General features: G+C 37.6%; 1 protein-coding gene across 21 annotated transcripts in view; it reads right to left on the bottom strand.

Moving 5' to 3' along the window:
* ZMYM2 (zinc finger MYM-type containing 2) overlaps nucleotides 1–12,099 on the bottom strand; it is a 117,421-nt gene that overhangs the window by 56,739 nt on the left and 48,583 nt on the right. For 16 of the 21 annotated variants that reach the window (XR_013926348.1, XM_080377224.1, XM_080377221.1 and 13 more), the window contains 2 exons: nucleotides 4,428–4,713; nucleotides 719–884 (listed from right to left, as the gene is read on the bottom strand). Coding sequence is in view for 18 of the 21 variants with exons in the window: in XM_080377224.1 (XP_080233350.1) it covers nucleotides 719–884; nucleotides 4,428–4,713 (452 nt within the window). In the remaining 3 variants the exon portion in view is untranslated. Of the gene's footprint in view, nucleotides 1–718; nucleotides 885–4,427; nucleotides 4,714–4,736; nucleotides 10,691–12,099 lie in introns of those variants that run through there. The other 5 variants (XR_013926346.1, XR_013926347.1, XM_080377227.1 and 2 more) reach the window with 5 other exon arrangements.

Here is a 12,099-nt window from a genome sequence, read left to right as displayed (position 1 = left end):
GATGCTTGAAATGACCATGAAATACAGGAAGAAAAATCGGTGGCTGTTGTCTCTGAAGTTCTAGAACAGAAATCTTGGACCTATTTGCCCTTGTAGCCTAGAAGCAAATACCACAAGGAAGGATGTAATAATTGTATATTAGAGCAGAAGGTCGATTTATGTGATTTTTATAAGATACCCAATTTGCAGGCTAACACCATGGCATATCAACACACATGGCCAGACACATATACTGTGTAAAGTAGTAGCCTGAACTACAGTGAGCCCAGTAATGGCATCAAGAGTGAATTAATACATCCATGAAAATTTAAAGTTATGTATACTCTATGTATCTCTAAAAACATTTGCATAATCTTTCAAAACATACAGTAAAAAAAATAAATATACAATAGATCTTGGCTTTTTTCAACAGCAATTCTATGTAGGAGATACCAGTTGTAACTACAAGATTCTACACCTAATAAAATTGTTGACAGTAGCAACAAGGTATCAGCAAAAGGCACTTTTAAGTTTTTGAAACAAAAATATTAACCTCTCTGAATTCTTCCTTCCTTCAGTTACTCTTTATGAATATTAAGGCAGCATATTATAATAGCTCACTGTATACGAGAACACTGAATCATATTTTAAATATCCGTATTTTCAGCTTGCTTATTTCAGAATGTAAGTTATTAATAGTCATTATTGAGAAAGACAAGACAAAAAAAGTTAACCAGACCTCAGTTAGTTTACCACAGATAGTGCATCTTGATTTATTCAGAACTCCTTTCGAGGGATTCTGTTTGTCTTCATAGAAGGATAAACATGATGTACTGCAAAACTCCTGGAAAGACTCACTTGAATCAACTTGAGCAACAATGGTACCTTTCATTGTTGTTATATCTCTGAAAGAAAAAAAAACCCTCTAGTGTGCTTGTGTATAAATACGTTTATGTTTTTAAACAAGAACACTTCACATCTTACAAGATCCATACTTCCATTTAATGCTTACATTTCAAACTGGGTTTGTGGGTGTACAGTTGTTAGTCACATGTCAAACACCAAGTTTCCTATTTCTACAAGTACTGTAAGTACTGCACGTACAATGTCTTTCCTGTGTAAAAACTTTTTTTCTTTGAATTGGGGTTATTTTTTTTCGCATTACAGTATTCTAGAACTAAGTGACACTAATGTACCATTAGGTACCAGCTGTAGCAAACTCAAATCTTACACAAAAAAATAACACATCAAATTTGAACTAGCCCTTTCACAACTTTCACAAAAGTTACATTTAAGTTTCACATGAAAAAATCAGATTTGTAGTAAAAGGCAAGAAATGGTCTTTATATGTTTGTAACTCCACCATTTCCAGTATTAACGGCAGGACAGGATCAGAGAAGGTTGTCTTCTCGTACTTATAAATACAGCAAAAAAACTTAAAACTTACCACAAACTTGTCTGTAAGTTTTAGCATTTAAAATTTTTAAAGGTAAATTCCATCATTACTTTAAAGTTCCAAAGCACTCGAACAGTTCATGCAGTTGCCTATGAAACTGCACCAGTTTAATGCATTAAACCAATAAACCATCAATAAAATTCATTTTAAACAGAATAAACATTCTTCTAAACAAACAGACTTACACTGCTTTTCACTCAAGTTAATTCTAGACTTCCTTTATCTTCAATTGTACGCTGCACACACTGCAAACTTAGCAAAGTCACTAAACACCATGCTTGTCAGTGCACCTTTGTAATCAGGTCTACCAAACTTCAAACGTTATACCATAAATTAGAAGCAGTAAGGAAAAGAAACAAAAGCCTCCCCCTTCGCTTTCTAAGCAAAAAACCCAAACCTATTCTTGGCATACAGAAAATGCTATTGGGCAGAATAAATAAAAAAAATTGACTGGGCACATCTGGATCTCTATTGACATCACATGGATCACTGGTTGGAAAAGACATGCCCCAACATTCATACCTAGGAGCCCCAAAACTAGGACGAGTAGAAAACATTGGAAAAATGCTGTATGCTTTCCTAGACACACTCGCTTGAAAATAAACTTGTACCACTGCTGGATATTAACACTTACAAGTCCGCCTTCTTTCATCAAAGGAAAGCCAGCAGATTTTGGCTTACCCTTTGGCAAGCTAGTATGGATTTGCACTGGGGAGTGTTATCACTTCTGCTCTGCAAAACAAAGCCAGAGCTTCTGCCCTGAGGAGCTTACAGTTTCTGGCTGGATTCCACTAGGACTTATAAACACTTATAAATATGTATCAAAGTGCATATTAACTTTATCAAGGGAGACAAGTGCAAAGTCAAAAAAAGTAACACAAGTCAATAAAAATAAACACTAAGGAGAATGCCAGATGTTCCCTACACTTTCCTTCTTATAATTCTGCATTGCTTACATAGTTACAAAGGTTCAGAAGAGTGCTACAAGAGTGGTTTATGATAAAATACGTAGGAATTCTGACTTTTCAGATAGGGTTATGTAATAAGTTACTATAGGCTTCACTTTTCCACTTAAAGTATGTACGTATTTAAAGATAAATCTGAGCACTACCTCTGAATTTCTGACCTATGACCTGTCAACTATTATCATCTATCCAACCTACATTCAAGATCGCCTGGATTTTCCTAGAGTTCCCTTATCCTTTCGGTGAACCACAATCTGACAATATTATGTCTGCTTTAATAGGAAAGAACATAGACATAAGTACAGAGCAGAGAGCACCTGGTTTGCCACCAACAGGTAGCAAAACTTTGGCAATAAAGTGATAAAGGCTGGGTGAGATTGGGCTTCACTACAGAGGAACAGTTTCATGCATACACTGCTTTCCAATTAACTGTGATAGAGTAAGCAACTGCATTCTAGTGGACGAGTGAAGACCAACATCGCCTCAAAAATCAAAGGTGACTTCACAGAGGCTCCCTAGAAATCAAATACACTAAACATATTTTAACTACCTCCAAAAGCTACAAATAAAGTATTTTCCTCATCATTCAAAAATAAAGCCTTTTCATTTAGGGCAGTTTTTTTATGTAGCCTCTTACAACACACAAGTAAGTACCTCCCAGGTTGCAAGAAGAGCACAGATTCAGCCTTAAGTTTTCAAGGTTTCAGTCAGAAATAAAAAGATTAGACTAATCTTCATCGTTATATATAATACAGCTAGCTGAATATGGTAATCACCAGATTACTTCTGGAAAAAAAAATAAAAAAACAAACCAAAAAACACCCACCAGTGTATAAACATGTACAGGCCAACAAAGAGTGCAGAGTGTTTTTAACTAGCTCTGTAGAGGTGAAGGTTGAGAAATTGAGCTTCTACATGTATTCAGAAAAAGCTAAAGTTAGTTAAATCTGCTAGGTTTCCAGTGTACCAAGGTATACACAGGATATCAATATATCAATACTTTTTATAGTTTATTTTTACCAAGTCTCAAGAAAAAAGAAAAAAGACACACTCATAACAGTAGTTTACATCTCAATACAAACCAACCATTAATCCACCGCACTGCATACCAAAGTAAAATTTTTCACCAAGTTTAAATCTACGATCGAACAAAGATCGCTCTCTCCAAAATATACGTTAATGAAGGCTGTCTTTACTGCAAGCCTTCTTTAGTTCAGCCACATTTCATCATTAAACCAGTGTTACTACAGGGTGTAGTGGATTGAGACTTTACTGAAAAATATGAAAAAGTGGTATCTCAGTAATCAGTACACTGAAAGAAAAAGATAGTACAGCTATTTTGTACACCTAACACTAGAATAGTATAATTACAGAAGACTTCCCTTTGGCAATTTTAAGTTTGGGAAATAATGAAAAATTACAAGTCAAACCAATAATTTAGCATAGGCCACTTCCAGGTATGCTTGTCACTCTCTGTACTGCTCATTTAGGGTTATCTTCAGCTTCAAAAATTCCCATAATTGCCCCAACCATGGGGAAAGTCTATGGCTTCCCCTCTCCCCCACACTGCCAACAGTGTTTCTTTCAGCCTCTTGCAAGTATCAGTTCCTCCTTCTAAAAATCTGAAGATTTTGTATCTTCATTTATCAAAATGAATGCTTTCTATACAACACAAGGTCCACTTTTTTTTCATAAAAGACTTCAGATATAAAGAATTTATGTTGTCACAAGATGACTACAACTTGGACACCTTGTCTTAAAAAAAAAAAAACAGAGTAATTTTTAGTGTATTGGCTCTCATAGAAACAATCTGCCATACTCCAAATTCAAAAGCTGAGAGACTTTTCAGTTTGTTACAGCAGACACAGTGAATTCAGCATTTCCAAACTACATTAAAGCGACACTCTACAAAGCGCTTGTGTAGTCAGATTCTGTATCATTAATGGAGCAATTTTTATACATGCATGAGAATTTCAAGTATTACTGGATTTAGCTGCTAATATGAAACAAAATTAAAAAAACCTTACTTTCTGCACATAACACAAAGTTTCTTTGGAGTGGGTTTGTGTGAGAATGATGAGAGGCAGGCAGTAGAACAAAAAAGGTGAGCTGATCCTTTTCGCTGATATGCAGTCTGTCCCTTTTGTAAAGGTTTCTTGCAGTTTGCACACGTGACTTTAACCTGTTTAGAAGGCTGCTGCTGAGCAGAAGGCTGGAAAATCTGTTTAGGAAGTGATGCTACAGGTGACAAGGAATCCACACCTGGTTGCTTCTGATTCCTAGGGAAGGAAGCTGACTGGGATATCCAAGAATCTTCAAGACAAAAAAACCAACCAAACATAAAAAGTGAACAGACATGTACATATATATAGTAATATACACAGATATATCATAATAAAATATTTTTTCTGTTTTAACTGACAATTAACAGAAGAAAGATTTCAGAAATGCAGGTTTAAAGTAAAATGCTGTTTGATGGTACCAATCTCCATTGCTACAAAGCTTCAGAACATGAACAAATTGTTCCCATCAATGGTCCCACCCTACATCCAGTGACATGCTCTTCAGACCTCCATTGAACTGCACTGGGTTTGCAAACTGGCCATCTTATCTTCAGACAAACAAAACCACGGTTACCAACGGGGAGGTAAAAAAAAAAAAAAGTGATACCAACAGAACATGGAATTTCTAAACTAAGGTTTGAGATACAAACTGCGCAAATTTCTAAGAAGATGAAATCTGAGATTTTCATTACTTATTTTGTTCTAAAGTTTTAACAAGCATCATGTGTCCGGCCTCAGTGATAAACCCTAGAATTGCCGTTCTCCATACTAGTTTTCTAGTCCAGCCTGCAGCCAGAACAAACCACAGTGACTCCACAGCTGTGATCTGCATTTATGTCACTGATTCCTGTAAGTGTTCCTGGTTTTGTCAATAACCTTTTCAGTACAATGAATACCACTTAATGTGCGAACTGGCAGTGTCATGAGAGTTCCAAGTCTTCCTCAGTAGAAATCAGTGAACCTAGAAAATAGTATTTTATTAAGTTCTGGCAGTACACAAACCCGTATTGCTCTATTCCAGATTCCACCAGTCTTCCATCTGTATTCTTGGACAAGACTACTAGAGAACGAAGTCACCTCTGCCCAATCTTTTGTAGCATAACACACTACAAAGTAACTTCCATAACATGAACTTCAGTAAAACTTTTTCCTCCACCAAAAATACATCTCCAGAAATACATCTAGAAAGATCACATGCTTCTGTTAAAAGACATGCCTGGTATCTTGGTTTGGAGCAGAATATACAGTTCTGGGGGAAAAAAACCCCCACACAACAAACCAATAAAATGCAACTTCTAGGCTTTTCTTCGGAACATAAGCTTTCATTTTAAATAATTATCATCAGAATGTAGAAAGTTGAGCTTCTGAAGAATGCCAGAAATCATACATTACTTAAACGTGAATTAAAACCTGAACAGGAACATCCTTCCATTATAAAAAACACTGACACGCATTTTCAGTCATATGTGTCAGCTATCCCAAATACTGTCACAGCACTTGGGGCTTGTCTTTCAAGCTTTTTACTCCCAGCATTGAGAACAGTACTTCACTGTTACTGAATAGTTAAGACCTGCATAAATATTACTGTATTAGGTAGTACTTTTGCTACTACTTCTAAGTAAAGAGTAAACACAGCATTTACTGTAACTAAAAATACTCAAGTCTTGAATGTCTTAATACTCAAGTGTATTCCTGGAGTGTTATCACAACTAGTATTAACAGCCAAATATAAGAAAAAATATTTTAAATTCTATAATTTCAGATAACAAAAACCTTAACCTATAAACTTCAGCAACTGCCCATACCTTGTTCGTAAGGGACATTTATCTTGGTCCATAATCACTCATTAAATAGAAAGCACCCTTCCCTCATCCTATTTTCTGAAGTCCTGTCTTTCCCCATGAGAGTTTTATTAGCGACCTATTCTACTGCATAGTTTTACAATTAATTTTAGAGACAAAGTTCCAAGAATCCTTGTTATAGCAACAAACAACACACATTCCTCTAGCAAGTACAAGATCATTTTCCAGTGTGACTTTGTAGCTGTCAAGGCTGTCCTATTTCTCTGACATGTAAAACAAGCTGGAAATTTACCCATTGTAATGCTTATGGGTAAATATAAGAGCTGGAACAAAGGGATGAGAGGAAGAGGGAAGGGAAGCAGAACAAAACACACTCCTCTTGAAATCATTATTACTTTTGAAGGTATGAGTATCCATACTGCCAAACTAAGGTATGTTACACCACAGCTTAAAGTTAAAATCCAACTGAAAGTCCTCTTCAAACTTTCCTATACTGCTATGTCTACTACTTCAGATATATTCATATCCTAGTAGTACCTTAACACCTCAAAGTATTTTGAGATTCTCTTCTTTTCTCATAGGTTTCAGCTGGGAGAACATTGCATCCCTTACCAGGAACATACAGCACATGCAGTGAAGTTACACATGCTTATATATCCAGTAGCACTCAACTGCCACTCATGAAAACCTGAGTTTGCTAGGCTCATTTGGGTTTGAAACTTATAATCACTTCCCAGTGCCTCATCAACACTATTTCAGTATTTCCTTGGTATCTTAAGGCTATAGGTGGTCTCCCTTAATTAACATTTTGTTGCATTTCTCCTTCCACAAACATACCACAACAGTTTCTTGCCCCTCTTTTTTTGCTTTCACTTCTACACCACATGTTCATAGATATTAATTTTTATATTGTGACTTTTCTTCACATCTTGATTTTTAACCATGTTACCTCCTCCACTTGGCATTCCCTACAAATGTGTAAAATCTGTTTTTCCTGTCCTTGAACTGAGGCGGTGTTTGATTCCTGATGAGTTTCTACACCTCACTGCCCTTATGTCTTCATCCTTCAGGTTCCTATCTTCAATTCCTTAACAGCCAGGTTTATGAGACTGTACAGTCTCACATTCCATTTCTTCTTACTATAACGGTTGTTCAGGGTGTTCCAATTCTTTCTCACTCATTCCTGCTCTAAACTGCTATAAATTATTCCTTACTCTCTTTTGCACCAAAACATTCATTTGTGGACCCATCTTGAAAAAAAAGTCTCAAAATTATGCCTTTTTAAAAAAGCTGAAAAAACTATCAGCACAACTTGGGACAGAGATGGGAAGAAAGACAGTACTAAAGTTTTACAGAGGTATGCAGCTGCTGAAACATAATCAGCTACATCTGCATTAATGACCTGGTTCATATCAGGGCAATGTGGAACTGCATCCTCAATTTACTAGGTATTGGTTCTGGTTTTGGAGCAGTTTTGATGCAAAAAACCCAGATTCCACTCAGAGAAATAAAACCTACGTTTCAGTCCAAAAGCACCTGAAACTCATGTACATAGACTTCTCTAAGGTCTTTGATATGGTCCTCCACATTCTTGCTGCTAAACTAGAGACATGGATTTGATGAATAAGGAATTGGATGGATGGTTGCGTTCAAAGAATTAACAGTTAATGGTTCCATGTCCAGGTGGAAACCAGTAAGGAGTTGTTTTACTCCTATGTGCGATGAAGACACTATTTAGTATCTTCATCAACGACACAGGCAGTGGGATTAAGCGCACCCTCAGCAAGTTTACAGATACACCAAGCTGAGTGGTGCAGTTGATAAACTAGAAGGAAGGGATGCCATCCAGAGACCTTGATAGGCTTGAGGAATGGGCCCATGTGAAGCTCAACAAGGCCAAGCGCAAGGTCTTTCACCTGGGTCAGAGCAATCCTCAATATCAATACAAACTGGGGGATTAAGGGATTGAGAACAGCCCTGTGTAGAAGAACTTGGGGCTACTAGTAGATGAGAAATTGGACATGAGCCAGCAATGTGTTCTTGCAGTCCAGAAAGCCAACCATATCCTGGGCTGCATCAAAAGAATATGCCAGCAGGTCAGAGGATGTGATTCTGCCCCTCTACGCTGCTCTGGTGAAACCCCCACCTGGAGTGCTGCATCCAGCTCTGGGGTCCACAGTATAAGACAGACATGTGCCTGTTAGAGCAGGTCCAGAGGAGGGCCACAAAAAATGACAGAAGGCTGGAACACCTCTCCTGTGAAGAAAGGCAAAGAGAGTCAGGGTTGCTCAGTCTGGAGAAGAGAAAGCTCTGGGGACACCTTATTGTGGCCTTTCAATATATAAAGAGGGCTTGTAAGAGACATGGGGACAGACATTTTACAAAGACCTGTAGTGACAGGGAAAGGTCAACGTTTTTAAATTTAAAGAGGGTAGATTTAGATTGGACATGAGAAATAAATATTTTATGATGGAAGTGGCAAGACACTGGAACAGCTTGCCCAGGCAAGCCGTGGATACCCCATCACTGGAACTGTTCAAGGTCAGGCTGGACAGGGGGGGCTTTGAGCAACCTCATCCAATGAAAGATGTCCCTGCCCATGCCAGGGTGGTTGGACTAGGTGAAAGATCTGTTCCAGCCAAACCCAATCTATCAAACATCCTCCAGTGCTTACAGGGGACATTCAGTTCTGAATTAATATGTTGGAGAGAAGTTTCTCTGCAATACACTTACTGCTTCCCATACAGTAGAAGCACTTAGCAGAGGGGAATATACTAACACTGATCCAGAAGAAGTCTTCCAAACATCATACAGAATCATTAGGGTTGGAAAATACCCTTATGATCGAGCTCAACCATTAACCTAACTCTACCAAGTAAATCCACCACTAAACCACATCCCTAAGCACCACATCTAGACATCTTTTAAATACCTTGAGGGATGGTGACTCAAGCACTTCCCTGGGCAGCCTGTTGCAATCCCTGACCACCCTTTCAGTGAAGAATGTTTTCCTAACATCCAACAGAAAGCTCTCCTGACACAGTTGGTGGTTATTTCCTCTCATCCTATCACTTATCACATGGAAGACGTCACCAACATCCACCTTGCCACAACCTCCTTTCAGGCAGCTGTAGATAGCGATAAGGTCTCCCCTCAGCCTCCTTTTCTACAGACTAAACACCCCCAGCTCCCCCAGCTGCTCCTCACAGGACTTGTGCCCCAGCCCCTTCCCCAGCCCCGCTGCCCTTCCCTGGACACGCTCCAGCCCCTCGACGTCCCTCCTGCAGCGAGGGGCCCGACACTGACCCCAGGGTTCGAGGTGCAGCCTCACCAGTGCCCAATACAGGGGGGCAATCACTTCCCTAGCCGTGCTGGCCATGCTATTCCTAATATGAATACATGTAATGTATTTGCCAAAGCCTCACTATCAACAATTTTGATCTACTGTTTTCTAACAACATGTATATGTCGTAAGTCCTACATTCTTTGCCACTAGGGGGGTGGAGTTATTATAATATTATACCTACAATTCCCCCCCCCTCCAAGCAATTTCACAACAGAGGGGAAAAAAGTAGTGGAAACAATAGGTGTTTGCATCTTCAATACTTAAAAACTCAAATATTCTATATAGGAAGCAAACATGAATAGGTCTTGTTCAAGACACAATCTAGAATGTCTTCAGATAATGGACTAGTTCAGAGACTTGCAAAACTGCTTTGTAAATTGATGTATTAATTCCTTACACCAAGTTTTGACATTCTACAAATGCTAACTAGTAAATCCCTAAAGAAAGCTGAGATATCTGTGCGAAAAAAAAGTTTCCCATCCAACTTCTTACATTCTATTTCTGAATTATAAGTAGTATTTTTCAATCCATGATCTTCCAATCATACAAGTCAAAGCATTTTTATGATCAGTAGGCTTAAATTAACTAAGCAGGAGTCTCCACGTCCATTGACAAGATTTTAAAAATCTGAAAGTCAGAACAGATGGAACACCACCACTGATCCAGAAAGATTAATCTATCCTTAGCAGTCAGACTGGAACTGTGTAGAACGTACTAAACATATCCAAGATCAAATGCTTCCTGTCATATTGCCAAAGTTTCTAACAGGCAGAGTTAACTTCTACTGACAAGATTTTCTAGAAGAAAAAGGAGGCAACTTCCAGGCAAAAAGAGCAAAACTGAAATTCTTATCTTGAAAAGTTGTCCATCTTTTTAAGTACAAAAACCTGTAAACAATCTGCACCTACCGTGTTTCAGGCTTTCTCTTGTGTAAAAGCCATTTCCACTATAGCTGTCTTCCCTCTTCCCTCTTGTTTCTTCTTATGTTCTTTGTCATTTTTCCAGTTCCTCGTTTGGCATTTTTCTTCTTCCCTTTTACCTGTGACAACCTTTCCTGCTTCCTTTTGAACCTACTGCTCCTTATTTTTCACATACAAAGACCACAGTCATAAAAAAAAAATCCTATATATGTACATCTTGAAATACTTCTCTCATATCCACTTCTAAACTTATTTTTCCCTCCCTTCTGAGGGAGTCTTTTTCATCAGGTCCCTACAAGGACTCCCAGTCACTACTCCTGTCTCTCTGAACTCAATCTATTTCAATACTGCTATGGTCCCAGCCTATCAGACTTCATACTGGCAAGAGTCTGGTGTGTCTCTGTTATTCGCACCAAAAAATAAAAAGTTCAGTTGTTTATAAAGGAAAGCACACACTAATTTTCTTAAGATGTACTTTCCCCAACAAAAACAAAAGCACTATTTTAAGGTAATGTAATAATTTCAAGTTCTCATCCACAACTACTTGACTATCTGTGATAACACAATAATCATACCCCATGTCCAAGGGATCAAGTAGCAGTAACAGGAATGCTGGTTTTAAAAGATTACAAACTGAATTTCTCAGTTATTCAGTGAGACATCCAGACTATAAAAACTTCCCAGCTTTCAACTTCAGAAGTCAAACTCTGAAATCAGTTTCAAGATTAACACAAAAAACCCACAACCTAACATCCAACTTACAAGTTTAGTTTCACACTGCCACTTCCATAATACAATATGAAAAGCATTGGTAATTGTGCAAAGAATACATTTCCTAACATATGACCGAATTGAACCGTGCTATTTAAATATTAGTTGAAAAACAGCTTTAAAAAAATCCACGTGTTTTAATCAGTGTATAAGTTAAAAAATTGTTCATTAGCAAGGGTCTATTTTACTTTATAAATTTACTTTAAATTTTGAAGTAAAATTATAAACTAGTCTGAAGTTAAACCTGTAGCAAAAGTGGTCATTTGGCTTTTTCCCCCACTTCTAGCCTACCAGGGCAGCAGAGTACCATGTTAGAACTTGGAAGGTTTGAAATTGCTTATGTGAAAGCTTAAATTCTGTAGAATAGCAATTCCAGAAGACCACACATCACTGCTCCATTTGGCTTTTAGCAAACTTTTACCTGTTTACTTGCTAAGTCAGGAAACAATATGCTGCTATATGCAGATATTGAACAAACCCAGCCAATTCAAACTAATTAATATCCCATAATACAAATACATATTATCACAGGTGACTACTTATCAATTATAAAGCGTGTAAAGCTTACTGCAAGAACAAGCAAGTCTACAAATAACTTGGACCTCATTTTGTTAAGCATTGTAAATACCAAGAATTGCTCAGTATGCAATGAAATATGACAGCTAGCTACTTACAACTTATGATCAGACTTTCAAATTCAGGTTTTTTGCATGACAAATTATATACAGATGGCAAGACAACAGATCAGTAAAGTAATACTTTATATAACTTTGATGCGTTATACTAGTCATAGAACT

The sequence above is a fragment of the Falco punctatus genome (genome assembly GCF_963210335.1).
Source record: "Falco punctatus genome assembly, chromosome: 2".
Taxonomy (NCBI): Eukaryota; Metazoa; Chordata; class Aves; order Falconiformes; family Falconidae; genus Falco; species Falco punctatus.
Note: the sequence above shows the minus strand (reverse complement) of the source record. Positions and strands in the feature narration are given on the sequence as shown.